The following is a 16,893-nucleotide window of genomic DNA, read 5'->3' on the forward strand; positions in this document are numbered from 1 at the left end:
CTCTTACTATAACTTTTTATTTAATAATTTGTATTAAATGCTGCTGGCATTTGCTCTATTGCTTATAGAGGAGGAATGTAAGATTCGGAGGGGAAGGCAGACCATATCTACATTGTTGGAGGTATCAACTTGAACTAGGTCTATCTGCACTCTCATTTCCATTTGCTTCCCACCATCCTGACTCTTCCTGTTGCAATAAAAATATTTCCTTTAATTAAAAAAAAAGGGGGGAGTGAACAAAATACCCATGGAAGGAGTTGCAGAGACTAACTATGGAGCAGAGACTGAAGGAAGGACAAGCCAGCCTAAATATAGCTGTCTCCTGAGAGGCTCTGACAGTACCTGACTAATACAGATGTAGAGGTTCACAACCATCCACTGAACTGAGTACAGGGTCCCCAATGAAGGAGTTAGAGAAAGGAGCAAAGGAGCTGAAGGGTTTGCAGCCCCTTAGGATGAACAACAATATGAATTAACTAGTACCCTCAGAGCTCACAGGGAGTCAACCACCAACCAAGGACTATACATGGTGAGACTGATTGTTCTGGCAGCATGTGTATAGTAGAGGATTGCAAAGTCGATCATCAATGGGAGGAGAGGTCCTTGGCCCTGTGAAGATTCTGTGCCCCAGTGTAGGGGAATGCCAGGACCAATAAGTGGGAGAGCGTGTGGTGGCAAGCATGGGGGAGGGGGGAAGCAACAGAGGTTTGTTCTTGTTGTTTTTGTCTTTTTGTTTGTTTGTTGGAGGGGAAACTGGGAAAGGAGAAATCATATGACATGTAAATAAAGAAAATATCTAATAAAAAAAAGAAAAAAAGAATAAAGGCTCTGGGAAGTTGTGCTCGAAGAACCCCCCCCCCCAAAGTTTTAATTTTACTTTTTACTTATTCACTTTATATCCTGCTCACTGCCCCACTCCAGGTCACCTTCTTCCCCAAATCCCTCCCCCTCCTCCCCTCCCCTTTGGATCCTCCAACCCTAGAACTTCATGTCTGGGCAAAAGCAGGTGCCTCCTCTTCCTCTGAGGCTAGGCAAGACTGCTCAACTAGAAGATCATACCCCAGATACAGGCAACAACTTTTGGAATAGTCCCTCTTCCAGTTGGAGACCCATATGAAGGCCAAGTTGTTCCTCTGCTACATATGTATGGGGAGGCCTAGTGCCATTGACTGGTTTTCTGCAGGGACCCCTTAATCCATGGGGTAATGAAAGTTCTGGCCAGGTAGGCCCCCAGCATGACCACTGAGCCACATACAGCCTGCTCCCAGCCCAACCTTTAACATCCATCCATCAGTCAAGGGGGCGGGAGGGTAGAAGTCGTTAGTCTAAAATCCAAATACATAGAACAAGATATCAAGAAACACAGAGTTACCACACAGACAACTCGACCTCACCAGGTCCACGACACAGAAAAATACTATTGGGTCCAGTAACAGACATCAGGTGCTCCTGCACACACAGATAATCAAAGCCAAATCACAGAGTTGCTCGGCTGTGCCTGCTACACCGTGGAGACGAACCGGTTACCCCTGTACACAGCAGGGGCCAGATACAGACAGAACAAACCCACAAAGAGCCTAGGAAAGACCTGTCTCAATTGAGAGTGCCAACCCTACTCCAGAAAAACAGATGGCCAGACAGTGATCTAAAGCCAGAGTCAAAGTGGTGGTTACAGTCTGTTCCATCGTCATAGTCACAAGGGTGACAAAAATCGCAAACACAGCACAGAAAAACAGAGAGTAATATGACAAAAACGGCCCAGGCAGAGCCAATTGAAAACGTCCGATGGCCGGGAGAACAGATGTACCTTCCTCTCGAGGAGCATTAACGTTTCTCCCCTGGCCTCCCAAGGGTCCTCTACGTGTCCCTGAGGATCCCCAATCTACACTGGGACATCTCCCAGGGTGACAGTAGGTGATCCTGGCATGTCTACCAATCAGCCCCCTTTCCTCCTTTCGAGGGCAGGGAGTCGCTGTCCCCTCTCAGGATGAGGCCAACTGCAGAGAATGAAAGCAAGAAACAAAATACACAGGCTACAAACAGACGAACAGATCAAAATAAGAACTCACCTCCAAGGGGTCCTTGGAGTCAAGGGTGGTCACAAATCCTGGATGAGCCCCCACAATGAAAGACTCCTCAAGGGAGGAGACCCTCATGCTAGTCTCGGGATGACACGACCCCCACGAAACTCACAAGAGACCAATCTTGCTGCAAACAACAAGGTTTATTTGGGAAACCAGTGCACTGGGGCTGAGTTTGTAATCCACACAGGGGCAGAGGAGTTTGATCCCTAGCTCAAGAAGTGTAGGGTAGCCGGGCATGGTAACACACGCCTTTAATCCCAGCACTTGGGAGGCAGAGGCAGGCGGATTTCTGAGTTCGAGGCCAGCCTGGTCTACAAAGTGAGCCCCAGGACAGCCAATGCTATACAGAGAAAATCTGTCTCAAAAAAAAAAAAAAAAGGTGTAGGGTATTTAAAGGAAAAAAAACACAAACCAGGGGAAGGGAGGGGAATTCCAACCCAAACTATTCAGTCAGTTAAGGAGGGGAACATATTCATTTTAGGAATGTAATCTTCTACAGGTCAGCAGGGTGGAGAGCCCAGTGAGCCAGTTGACCTTCATTCCTAGTTCTGCCCTCATTGTTGTTTGGCCAGGAGGGGGCAGGTCTCAGGAACCAGAGCCCTGAGGCTCTGAGTTAGCCAAGTTCCTGGAACCCAGAGCTTCTTAGTTCTGCTCATTCTGCTAGGGGTCATAAAAAACTTTTTTTATACCTTTCATACTTTTCAGTACATCTACCCAATGGCATACTACTCAGCTATTAAAAACAAGGACTTCATGAATTTCACAGGCAAATGAATGGAACTAGGAAATATCACCCTGAGTGAGGTAACCCATACTCCAAAAGACATGCATGGTCTGTACTCATTGATGAGTAGATGTTAGCCATAAAACACAGAATACCCATAAAATACCCCATAGACATAAAAAAAAAAGGTAAATAAGAAGGAGAGTCTAAGAAAAGATGCTTGGATCACACTTAGATGTGGAAACAAAATTTTCATAAAAAGAAGAGGGAGGGAGAGAAATGAGAGAACTGGGAAAGAGAGGGGGAGCATGAAGAGAGTTGGGGAGGCAGGTATGTGGAGAGACAGGAGAGACCCAGTGGCCTGAAAATTGAGTGATAATCTGCAGCTGCTAGGGTTGGGTTGGGGTGAAGTGAGGGAAATTTTTAGGAAGTCTCAGAGACCTGAGATGGGATGGCTCCTTTGAGTCAATGGGGGTGATCTTAGCTGAGATGCCTAACAGTGGGAATATGGAACCTAAAGAGACTATCTTCTGTAGCCAGGCAAGATGCCCAGTGGAGGGATAAGGACACCAACATATCAAGAAAACTTTTGACACAAAATTTGTCCTGTCTTAAAGAAATGCAGGGACAAAGATGGAGCAGAGACTGAAGAAATGGCCAACCAATAACAAGCCCAATTTGAAAGTACTCCATAGGCAAGCACCAAACCCTGATATTATTAATGATACTCTGTTACTCTTGCAGACAGAAGCCTAGCATAACTGTCCTGTGAAAGGATCTGTCCAGCTGCTGACTGAAACAGTTACCTACAACCAAACATTAGATAGAGGTCGGGGATTCTTATGGAAGAGTTGGAGGAAGGATTAAAAGCCCTGAAGGGGATGGAAACCTCACAAGAGGACCGACAGGGTCAACTAACCTGGACCTCTTAGAGCTCTCAGAGAGTGAACCACTAGTCAAACAACACATAGGCTGGAATGGAGCCCCAGTACATATGTAGCAGATATTCAGCTCATTATCCATTTGGACCAAACAACTGGAGTGGAGGCTATCCCTAAAGCTGTAGCCCACTGTGGTATATGTTCCTCAATAGGGCTTCCTTGTCTGGCTTCAATGGGAGAATGTGTGCCTAATCTGGTAGAGACTTTATGCACCAGGGTAGGGGAATACCCAACAGGCCCTACCCTCTCAAAAGAGAAGGGGAGAAGAGATGGGCAAGTATCTCTCTGAGAGGAGACTGGGAGGGAACAGCACTTGGGATATAAATAAATAAATAAATAAATAAGTAAATAAATAAATAAATAAATAAATAAATGTTAAAAATAATGCCATCTATTTTCTAAAGTTTATTATTCTTTCTTAATTTAGCCTTTTTAGACTACAGTCATGCTTTATAACAAATGCATCAGAGATGCTTAAAAGAATATGAATGGATCTTATAGACTCAACATTCATGGTTGTCAAGTCATTTCAAATACTCATACATAATGGAAGCTAATAAGACAGGAAGATGAAGATGATATTCCTTTCTCCAAACCTATTTCCAACACTGACATCATTCACTGAGACAAGAGAGTGACAATGTATAGGATAGAATTTCTAAGTGGTTTTCATGAAGAGCTGTATGCTGGCACATCAGCATAACATATGATGCTCCTGACTCAGGAGAGGAGAAACCAGAAAGACATTTGCTTTTTTTGTTTCCAGTTTGCTGTTGCTAAGCGAGAGGATTTTTATGAAGAGGTTGGAAGTGGAAGTGTAATATAACAGTTGTTCATTGTGCAGAGTGAAGAGCTTATATGACATGCACAGTGGTTATTGAAAAAGTACTTATCTTTATTTTATGTATCTGAATGTTTTGCCTACACCTATGTCTGTATTCCATGTGCATGTAATGCCTTCAAAGAAAAGAGAAGGCATCAGATGATGGTGAGACATTCTGTAGGTCCTGGGAGGCAAGTATATGTCCTCTGTAAAAGCAACACATTTTCATAACTACTAAGCTAAGTTTTTTTTTCCAGTATTTTTCTTTCCTCAGAAAAGTACAACAGACAGGACTCTATATCAAATCAAACATCCTGAACCAATGATAGCATGAGAGACTTTAAAATTTTAGGTGGAGCAACAAAATACAAAAAAGTGAGGGATTTTTTTTAAAAAAATATATAATTCCAGAAGAGGTCATCCTTTCAATGTGACTGAAAAAATTCTGTAAATATTTGATTTAATTTCATATTAACTGATGAAGGAGGTATCAGAAAAATGAGTGGAGGGAGGAAGGAGGAACTGTGAGGGAGATGGGAAAGAAAATATTAATAGAGAACATGAGACTTAAGCATAGATAATAGCTGACACCCTTGGAAATTATATCCTCCTTTCATTCACGTTCCAGCAGCATACTATTTAGGTCTAAATCTTAATTCACTATTGTGAGAATACACTCGGTGAAGCACCTGCTTGAAAGCATCCTTCACCTGTTGGTTCCTTAGGGTGTAAATGAAAGGGTTTAGCAAAGGGGCCACAGAGGTGTTGAGCACAGCTACACCTTTATTTAAGGTCACCCTCTCCTTGGCTGATGTTTTCATGTACATGAAGATACAACTCCCATAAGTAATGGAGACAACAACCATGTGTGAGGAGCAGGTGGAAAAGGCCTTTCTCCTCTGCTGAGCTGAAGGGAACTTTAGGATGGTTTTGATGATGAATGTGTAGGAGAGAATCACAAAGATCAAGGTGATGACAAGTGTCACAACAGCTATGACAAAAGCCATCAATTCTATGAAACGTGTGTCTGTGCAAGACAGCTGCAGGAGAGGAGAAGTGTCACATAGGAAATGGTCTATTGTTTTGGAAGCACAGAAATCCAGTTTGAGTCCGAGCATTAAAGGGGGTAAGATGACTAAGAACCCAGTTACCCAGCAGCTGAGGACCAGTAGGTGGCACACTTTGCTATTCATGATGATGGGGTAGTGCAATGGTCTGCAGATGGCTACATAGCGGTCATAGGACATGGCAGCCAGGAGGTAGAACTCTGTGACTAGTAATAGAGAAAAGAAGAAGAATTGAGCTGCACAAGCATTGTAGGAAATTGTTCTGTTTCCAGTGAGAATGCTCATTAAGAACCGTGGAATACAAGCAGTTGTGAATGCAATTTCTAAGAAGGAGAAATTCCGGAGGAAGAAATACATTGGAGTCTTTAGGCGAAGATCCATCAGGGTGAGGAGAATGATCACTAAGTTTCCCATCATGCTCAAGATGTAATTGAAAAACAGAAACAGAAAAATCAGAATTTGTAGCTGAGGGTCATCTGTCAGTCCAAGTAAAATGAATACAATCTCCACAGATTGGTTCTTCATTTCTCTTTTTTTTTTCCTAATAAGTCTACAGAAAATACAATAAAATAAAAAAATTATAAAATATAAAAGAAAAAGAAAAAAAAGAAGGAAACCCCAAACAACTAACATCACATATTTATACATGAAAGTTTTTCATCGCTTTATAATTACAGCAAGGTCCATTTTAAGTATAACCACTTTCAGTATTTTATTTATAAAATGAAAATATTTAAGAAGTTTAGATTTCATCCCATGAACATATCTTATACTTCATTGGTATGTGTCATAGTTAAGTTTTCTATTGTTGTGAAAAAAAAAGTTACATGGGAAGGAAATGCTCTAAAGGATTTGTTTACATAAGAGCTTAAGTCTGTCAGGGAGAGACTCCAGGGTAAGAACTCAGAGAAGGAACTTGGCAGCAGGGACTGCTGCAGAGGTCATGGAGGAGTGCTGTTTACTAGCTAACTTGTTCATTTGGCTTTCTCAGACTGTTCCCAGGACCACCCTTCCTCATCAACTGTCAGTCAAGGAAATGCAACAGGCTTGTCCAGACTGTTGGAGGACATTTTCTCAATTGAAGTTCTCTCTCCCCAAGATGACTATGGCTTGTGTCAGCATCACATAAGGCTAGACAGACTCAGGGTCTTACTTAACTCAAAGTTAGTTGACTGTTTTGGGGGTTTTTATGTTTGTTTGTTTTTGTTTTTGTTTTTTGTTTTTGTTTTTTTTTTTTTGCCAATTTACAGGAGGCATGCCAGTTATGTGAAATGGTCCCTTAGTTTTATTACTGCTCACCTGTACCTATCATTCCAGTAATTTGTTTAAATAAAATATTCAAGTGTATTTGAAAATTTCTCAAATCTGTTGAGTAAGTTGCAACTTCAGTGATACAATATTTATAGAAAACAGTGGTGTTCCCAGTAGCCATAGTAACTCCTAATTTAGATATGTACATATAGGACACTTCTAAAAATGAAAATCCCTAAAGAAGAAAATATATAAGATCATAATATGAGATTCTAGCAAGGAGGGTGTGTTGATAGTCAAAGCTCAGTTCCTAGAAAATAACTGGGAAACATGAACATCACATCGATTTCAAACTGAGTCACCAGTTGAACTTGCTACCATAAACTTATTGGTAGGATTTCTCACAACTACCTTCTGACTTGTGACAGTTTTGAATAGAGAAAATATATTTATGAAAAAAGGAAAAACTATTGTTTAACCTATAAATGTTAAGCCAGTATTTCAAGTAAAAATATGAGTAATTTCCATTTTAAAATAATTGTGTAATACAGATATCTTATATTTATGGAATATTCTGATTCAATATTAAATCTTTACATATTCTACTCATTTTATAGCCATATAAGCATAAAAAATTTGAAAAGAATGTAATATTTATTTTGAATAAATAGAAAAAACTTAAAGCTTAAGAAATGGGGGCCATGTACAATGTGAAGTATTAATTTCCTGGTTAGTTTTAGGAACTGTATCATAGAACAAAGTGACCTATGAACATCAGTCTGTATCTGGAAATGAATATACACCCCACAGTAACAAACCCAGCCACATCAGGAATTAGAGTTAGTTCATCCGGTACTATTTTATCCAGTCAATAAAAGACTAGCATATCTGATTCATGAGTGATTTTTTTTTATTGCTACTAACACTTGTGCTCAGGTATTCCACTTTACAAAGGATGCTAAATCTGTTTACTTTTTACTTAAAGCTTCTGGGTTGTCTCTGGTTCCAAATCCCAGGTATGACGTTCTTTCATTATGAGCCCTTTGGTAATACATAACTTTTTCTCATTTCTGCAGTATTGATACAGTACAGGGTGTAATGATATGAAATGCCTGGTAAGCTACTGAATAAAAGAGAAACGTAAATATTTAAGACACCTAAGAAAAGATAGAGTAATAGGATATGAATACTATCAAATGTAAAGTTTTGTGGCTTGCATTCACTTACTGAAACTGTGTTCACAAGTTATGATTTAAAAAATTTTAAAAGTACTCTCTTTTATAAAAGCTTTTCTGGAATTTTTTATTCAAATTCTATTCAAAAGCCAACTTGGAAATCATTTATTAAATAATTAGTGAGATCCCTAGGAGGAAAAAAAACTTTTACTAGAGTTTTTAAAAAACCAAAATATAATTATTTAAAGCATTTAAAATAGAAAATAGATAAGATCATATGTTCTGCATTGTGGATGCTAATAGAATTATTTCCAAACTATGAGGTACAAATTATTCTTTAAAACATTAGAAATGCAAAACACCACCCATAAAAGAACCAATGGATAATTGAGAATCAATCTTCTTTCCTCTGGTGTTTACAGAAATATACAAAAGAATATACATATGAACATTTGGATATTTAGATGGTTTGTAAAGAAACTGAAGTTTTGAGATAGGATATTATAGACAGATAAAGCAGTCTAGGACAAAGAAAACTTAATATATCACACAGCCTTTGCTTGGAAAAACGTACTTACTATCCTCACATGTATTCCTCTCTCATCAATCTATAAACCATTGTAAGGAACAGTGGCATGGTTGTCAAAGTTCTTTAGAACATGCAGATGCTATAAAACAATATATCAGAAAATATAATTTATCAAATCTTTCCATTGGTAAGATTGATATAAATGTTTAATTATATTGTACTTACAATAAATTTTTCTTGCATGAAATTATTGATTTGTTCTGCTTTAACAATTATACATACCATATATCTTCATAATATTATTCACTATAAGGTAAAGCTACACAAATCACATTATAGATTATATGGCTCACAGGCCAAGGAAATACAATTGCAATTAGTTTTGTGGGATCTTATGAATGTCATATACATTTAAAAGGTATTCTAATATTAAAGCACCTTTGTAATCACTTACAATTATCTCTTTATGAATAAATATACAAAGATACCAAAACACTAACCCCTTATTAGTTTCACAGTTTTCTTCAGTTGAACATATAAATTCTGTCAAATTTGTGTTTTCATACTCCAGTTATTATCTCAGTGAGCAATGGATGGACCATTCCTTCTTCTTCTTCATTTTATCCTAAAATATGTGACAGATTTGCTTATTTGTATGTTGTCTTAGAGATCTTATTTTGGACTAATCTTATGAATTATAGGAAGGTTCATGACATTTTTATTTCTACAGTACTACAGTTCATTTATTTAAAGTATATAAAATCCTGTTAAATGCAAAATATACCATAATATGGAAACTCACCATCTCTGAAATAATGAAGAATTTATGCTCCCATTTCCTATAGGAAAACATTAAATAGGAACAAACAATTCTCAGGGTAACTAGACCTAACACCATCATTTCCTAAGGGATAACAAATTGTATGATGCAGAAGTGCTGTCTATAAAAATAAACATGAACATACAAACCTGTTGTATATCAGTTAACTCTAAAATAAATGTGTTATTCTACAAAAACCCCGATTCAACTTGGCTTGTATGCTTAAAAGCATTTACTACTAATAACAGGACAATGCCAACACATAGAGGCACTTCAAACGTGACTCCAGCTGCATAGTTCTTTGTAAGGCTAACCTTATTTTATCATTCTCTCAGAGGCCAGGCAACAGTTTCCAATTATAATAATCAGAACACTATTAATATCTAAAATTGTGTGTGAATATTTTGTGATGTATTTAAAAAAAACATAAACTGTTCAATGTTTAAAATTTGTTATCGCCACTGGGATGAACTCCTCATAATGGAATTGCTGAATCCAAAGTAAACAGTAATTTAAATAAAACTAAGTAAATGATCTATCTGGACTAATTCCCGACATTAGTGTAAAAACACTCCGATTTTTTTCATTCTATTTCTCCCTCCCTGGGAGATCCATGAGTCCAGAGGATCCACAGTTCATTCTTCTGTGCCTTGACATTTAGGGTCTTCAGATTATAGCTTGATTGTCATTCATTAATGGCTAATATCTACATATAAGCAAATATTTATCTGTCTTGATCTTGGTTACATAACTTAGGATGACTTTTTCTATTCCATCCATTTGCCTTTAATACTGTCATCTTTTATAACAGCTGAATAATACTCCATAGTAAAAATGTACCACATATTTTTTTCATCCATACTTCAGTTGAGGTACATCTAGATTGTTTCCAGTTTCTGGCTATTATAATTACAACAGCAATGAACATGGTTGAGCAAGTGTCCTTGTGGTAGGGTGCCAAACTTTAGTTATATGCCCAAGAGTGGTACAGTTGTATTTTAGGTAGATTAATTCCCAGCTTTCTATGTAACTGTTGCCCTAATTTCCATATTGGCACACCCTTCTCAGGGCAGTCTAGTCAGGGAAAGGGACTGTATAGACAGGCAATAGCTTCAGGATAGCCCTGCTCTAGTCGTTGGAGGACCACGTGAAGACCGAGCTATACATCTGCTACAGTGCTGGAGGCTTTGGTCCAGCCCATGTATGCTCCTTGGTTGGTGGCCCAGTCTCTGAGAATCCCCAAAGGCCCAGGTTAGCTGTTGGTCCTCCTGTGGAGGTTTGATCCCTACTAGGGCCTTCAGTCCTTCCTCCAAGTCCTTCACAAGGGTCCTCAAGCTCCATTCAATGTCTGGATGTGGGTCTCTGTATCTGTTTTAGTCAGATGCTGTGTGGAGCCTCTCATAACTAGGCTCCTATCTCTAGCACAATAGAGCATCGTCAATAGTATCAGTGATTGGTGCTTGTCCATGGGATGGGTCTCAAGTTGGGCCAGTCATTGGTTGCCCATTCCTTCAGTTTCTGTTTCACCTTTCTCCCTGCATTTCTTGTAGACAGGACAAATTTTGCGTCAAAAGTTTGTGGGTGGGTTGGTGCCCCTCTCTCTCTACTGGGCCCCCTTCCAACCACAGAAAGCATCTGCAAGTCCCCACTTCTATGCATCTGAGTCAAGGTTACTTTTATTGGCCCCTGAGACCCTCTTCCACCTGGTTAGTAGTTCTGGAAGATTTGGGTCTTAAATTCCTTTGCAATTGTGGAAAAATGAAAGGGATCCTCAGTAAAAACCTGTACCCTAAAAGGATGTTTTTATTCTTCCTAACCCATTCTATAAATTCTACTAGCTTAACAAAATTTCTTCAGTGTTGTATGTATTAGCTTTTATGATTCATGCAGCCTATCGTAGCCATAGCATGTGATGATTAATACATTTTTTATGTAGTACTTGACCCAGGATATGAGAATGCTAGACCACTGAGGCAGGAGTGAGTGGGTGGGTATGAAGGGGAGCACCCTCATAGAGGCAGGGGCAGGAAGGAGGGGATAGGGGGCTTTTGGAGGGGAAACTGGGAAGGAGGATAACATTTGGAATGTAAATAAATAAATATTTTATGGAAGATAGTAAAACATGGAAAACTAGTATGAAGAGTATATCTTTTTCCTCAAAAGTTATAAAGTCAATATCAGAGTTCTTACAGTAAACATTTATGAAACATACTATTAAAAGGCATTTTTAATACTTACAAAACTACTATTGAAATCCTTAAATATATTGTTTGGAATTATGGCATATACTTATAGTCTCAGTTATACAGCAAGTTCACTGTAAACTTGAGCTAAATGAGACATTGTTGCAAAATAAAAAAAATAAAAACAACAACAAAAAAAACTCAAAACAAAACGAAAGTCAGGTATGGTGGTTCAGGCCTTTAATCCCAGCACTTAGGAGGAAGACTCAGGCAGAACTCTGTACATTTGAGGCCAGCCTGGTCTATATAGCAAGTTCTGGGACAGCCAGGGCTATGTAGAAAGACTGTATCAAAACGTAAAAAATAAACCAACCAACCAACCAAAAATCAAAACAAAACCCAGTAAAAATGGCCATCTTAACAAAAACAGTCTATAGATTCCATATAATCTCTATCAAAATCCCAACACAATTCCTCAAAGATATGGAAAGAGTAATTCTTAAATTCATCTGGAAAAAAAACAGAATAATGAAAACAATTCTTAACAATAAAAGAATGTCTGGGGAGAATCACCATCCCTGAATTCCAACTATACTACAGAGTAATAGTGATAAAAACAGCATGGTATTAGAACAAAAACAGATAGGTTGATCAATGGAATAGAATTGAAGACCCACAAATAAAACCACACATTTATGGACACTTGATCTTTGACAAAGAAGCCAAAAATATACCATGGAAAGAAGAAGGCATATTCAATAAATGGTGCTGGTTTAACTGGCACTCTATACGTAGATAAATGAAAATAGTTGTATATTTATCACCTTACACAAAGCTCAAGTCCAAGTGGATCAAGGACCTCAACATAAAACCAGACACACTGAATCTAGTAGAAGAGAAAGTAGGAAAGAGCTTTGAACTCATTGGCACAGGGGGAAATTTCCTAAATAGAACTTCAGTGGTTCAAGCTCTAAGAACAAGAATTGATAAATAGGACCTTATGATACTGGAAAGCTTCTGTAAGGCAAAGGACATAGTCAATAAGACAAACCAGCAACCTACAGATTGGGAAAAAAATCTTCACTAACCCCATATCTGATAGAGGGCTAATATCTTATATATATAAATAATATCTTATATATATAAATAATATCTTATATATATAAATAATATCTTATATATATAAAACTCAAGAAGCTGACCATCAAGAAACCAAATAACACAATCAAAATATGCGGTATAGCTTTTCTGCTGGGACAGACTCATAGTTGGTCTGCTCTGTTAAACTCATCACATTCAGACCCATCCAAGAGAACCAACTGCACTCAGAGCAGTTGGTAAGAATCCCCCCACCCCCGCCCAGTTCTGGAGCTGCTGCAGTGAGCCTGGTGGACTCAGGAACCAACACCCACCAAAACCCCTGCCCTCCCGAATACCACTCCCCTTCCATCCCTTCCACCCCTTCTACCTGGTCTTCATTACTGGGGCACACTCCTAGTTGGTCTGCTTCCATGAAGATGCCTTATCAGACCCATCCTAGAGGACGTGCAATACTCAGAGAAGTTGAGCAGTTGAGGACCCACTGCACTCAGAGTAGTTGGTCACAGCTTGACTGATATACTAAATACCCAACAGTCTGAAGACCTCCCAGGAGATCTGTTGCAGCCAGGGCAACAGATTAGCACAGCTTCTTTGACCCTGTGAAGAGCCCTCAGTTGAAAAGACCCACAGGTGGTCTGCTGCAGACAGGGCCTCAGGCCTACCAGGAGATTTGAAGTAACCCAGGAACAAAAGAGACAGACTCCAGACAGTCACTGAGACCAACAAACACCAGGGATATCCAGATGGTGAAAGGCAAGTGCAAGACCATAAGCAACAGAAGCCAAAATACATGAATGAGTATCAGGACCCAGTTCTTCCACCACAGCAAACCCTGAACACACCTGAAAATCAGGAATATGACATAAAATCCTATTTCATGAAGATAATAGGAGGATATCAATAACTTACTGAAAGAAATGCAGGAAAACACAGGTAAACAGGTGAAGGAATTGAATAAAGCAGTCCAAGACTTAAAAGTGGAAGTAGAAACAGTAAAGAAAACACAAATGGGGCAAACCTGGAAATGGAAAAACTAGGAAAGATGTCAGGAATTACAGATGTAAGTATAACAAACATAATACAAGAGATAGATGAGAGAATCTCAGGTATAGAAGATACCATAGAAGAGATTGACACAACTGTCAAAGAAAATTCAAAACATAAAAAATTCCTAACCCAAAGCATCCAGGAAATTCAGGACACAATGAAAAGATCAAGTATAAGAATAATCGGAATAGAAGAGAATGAAGATTCCCAGATCAAAGGATCTGAAAATGTCTTCAACAAAATCATAGAAGAAAACTTCCTAAACCTAAGGAAAGAGATGGCCATAAAGGTATAAGATGCCTATAGAACACCAAATAAATGGGACCAGAAAAGAAAATCCTCTCAGCACATAATTATCAAAATACTAAATGCACAGAACAAAGTAAGACTATTAAAAACTGCAAGGGGAAAAAGGCCAAATAACCCACAAAGGTAGACCTACCAGAATTATACCAGACTTCTCAACAGAAACCATGAAAGGCAGAAGAGCCTGGTCAGAGGTCATGCAGACTCTCAGAGAACACAAATGACAGCCTAGGCTACTATACCCAGCAAAACTCTCAATCAACATAGATGGAGAAACCAAAATATTCCAGGACAAAACCAAATTCAAACAGTATCTATCTACCAATCCAGCCCCACAGAGGATCCTGGAAGGAAAACTCCAATACAAGGAAGGTACTTGCACCAAAGAAAGGATAAGATATTAAGCATCTCACAACAAGGCCAAAAGCAGAGAACCACAAGCACATAAAGCCACCTACAAAAATAAACATCTCAGGAACCAACAGTAATCTCTCTTTAATATCTCTCAATATTAATAGACTCAACTCACCTATAAAAACACATAAACTAACAGACTAGATATACAAAAAAGATCAAGCATTTTGTGGCATATAAGAAACACATCAATAACAAAGACACACACTATCTCAGAGTGAAAGGATGGAAAAGGGTCTTCCAAGCAAGTGGTCCCAGGAAACAAGCAGGAGTTGCTAACCTAATATCCAATAAAATAGACTTTCAACCAAAAGTTATCAAGTGTGATGAAGAAGGATACTTCATATTCATCAAGGGGAAAGTCATTAAGAGAAAGTCTCAATTCTGAATATCTATGCCCCAAATACAAGAGCACCCAAGTTCATAAAGAAACTTTACTAAAGCTCAAAAGAGACATTGAATCCCACACATTAATAGTGGAAGGTTTCAACACCCCACTCTCACCAATGGACAGGTCATTGAAACAGAAACTAAACAGAGACACAGTGAAACTAAGAGAGGTTATGAACCAAACAGATTTAGCAGATATCTACAGAACATTTCACCCTAAAACAAAAGAATACTTTCTCCAAAATCAACCATATAATTGGTCACAAAACAACCCTCAACCAATACAAGATTGAAATAATCTCAAGCATCCTATCAGATCACTACTGACTAAGGCTGGTCTTCAATAACAGCAAAAACTACAGAAAGCCCACATACATGTGGAAACTGAGCAACCCTTTACTCAATGATAACTTGGTCAGGAAAGAAATACAGAAAGAAATTAAAGACTTCCTGGAATTTAATGAAAATGTTGACACATCATATCCAAACTTATGGGACACAATGAAAGCAGTGCTAAGAGGAAAGTTCATAGCACTAAGTGCCTTGGTAAAGAAACTGGAGAGCTCTTGACAGCACACCTGGAAGCTCTGATAAAGAGACTGATGAGATCTTACAATAACAACTTAACAGCACACCTGAGAGCTCTAGAACAAAAAAATCAAACTCACCCAAGAGGAGTAGAAGGCAGGAAATAGTCAAACTTGGGGCCAAAATCAACCAAATAGAAACAAAGAAAACAATACAAAGAATCAGCAAAACCAAAAGCTGATTCTTTGAGAGAATCAGCAAGATAGATAAACCCTTAGCCACACTAACTAAAGGGCTGAGAGGCAGTATCCAAATTAACAAAATCAGAAATGAAAAGGGAGACATAACAACAGAAAAGGAGGAAATTAAAAAAAAAATCATCAGGTACTACTATAAAACCCTATAATCAACAAAAATGGAAAATCTAGATGAAATAGGTAGTTTTTTAGACAGATTACACACACCAAAGTTAAATCAAGAGCAGGTAAACATTCTAAACAGGCCCATATCACACAAGAAAATAGAAAAAGTCATTAAAAACCTCCGAAACAAAAAAAGTCAAGGGCCAGATAGATTTAGTGCAGAATTCTACTAGGCCTTCAAAGAAGATCTGATAGTAATTTTCCTCAAACTATTCCATAATATAGAAAGAGAAGGAACACTACCTAACTCATTCTATGAAGTCACAATTACTCTGATACTTAAACCACACAAGGACCCAACCAAAAAAGAAAACTTCAGACCAAACTCACTTATAAATATTGATGCAAAAATACTCAATAAAATTCTTGCAAACTGAATCCAAGAACACATCAAAACCATCATTCACCACGATCAAGTAGGCTTTATCCCAGGGATGCAAGGTTGGTTTAATATATGAAAATCCACTAACATAATCCACTATATAAACAAACTCAAAGAAAAAAAATCACATAATCATTTCCTTAGACGCAGAAAAAGCATTTGACAAAATACAGCATCCTTCATGTTAAAAATATTGGAGAGATCAGGAATTCAAGACCCATACCTAAACATAGTAAAAGCAATTTACTGCAAACCAACAGCCAATATCAAATTAAATGGAGACATACTTGAAACAATCTCACTGAAATCTGGGACAAGACAAGGATGCCCACTCTCCCCATATATATTCAATATAGTACTCGAAGTGTTAGCTAGAACAATAAGAAAACAAAAACAGATCAAGGGGGATGCAAATTGGCAAAGAAGAAATAAAGGTATCACTATTTGTAGATGATATGATACTATACATAAGCAATTCCAAAAATTCTACCAGAGATCTTCTCCAGCTGATAAACAACTTCACCAAAGTGGCTGGATATAAAATTAACTCAAGTAAACCAGTAGCCTTCCTTTATACAAATGATATAGGCTGAGAAAGAAATTAGGGAAACAATTACCTTTACAATAGCCACAAATAATAGAAAATATCTTGAGGTAACTCTAACCAAACAAGTGAAAGACCTGTATGACAATAATTACATGTCTT

General features: G+C 38.2%; 1 protein-coding gene across 1 annotated transcript; it reads right to left on the minus strand.

Moving 5' to 3' along the window:
* Nucleotides 1-5,207: 5,207 nt before the first annotated feature.
* On the minus strand, nt 5,208-6,167 carry LOC116075800 (olfactory receptor 6C6-like). The gene has a single exon (XM_031349178.1). The coding sequence runs from the start codon at nt 6,162-6,164 to the stop codon at nt 5,208-5,210; it is 957 nt and encodes a 318-aa protein (XP_031205038.1). The 5' UTR covers nt 6,165-6,167.
* Nucleotides 6,168-16,893: the final 10,726 nt, after the last annotated feature.

Source organism: Mastomys coucha, unplaced genomic scaffold, assembly GCF_008632895.1.
Source record: "Mastomys coucha isolate ucsf_1 unplaced genomic scaffold, UCSF_Mcou_1 pScaffold4, whole genome shotgun sequence".
Taxonomy (NCBI): Eukaryota; Metazoa; Chordata; class Mammalia; order Rodentia; family Muridae; genus Mastomys; species Mastomys coucha.

Bases quoted from the DNA above. Each gene is read 5' to 3' on its own strand.
- LOC116075800 (XM_031349178.1), bottom strand. From the start codon at position 6,164: ATGAAGAACCAATCTGTGGAGATTGTATTCATTTTACTTGGACTGACA.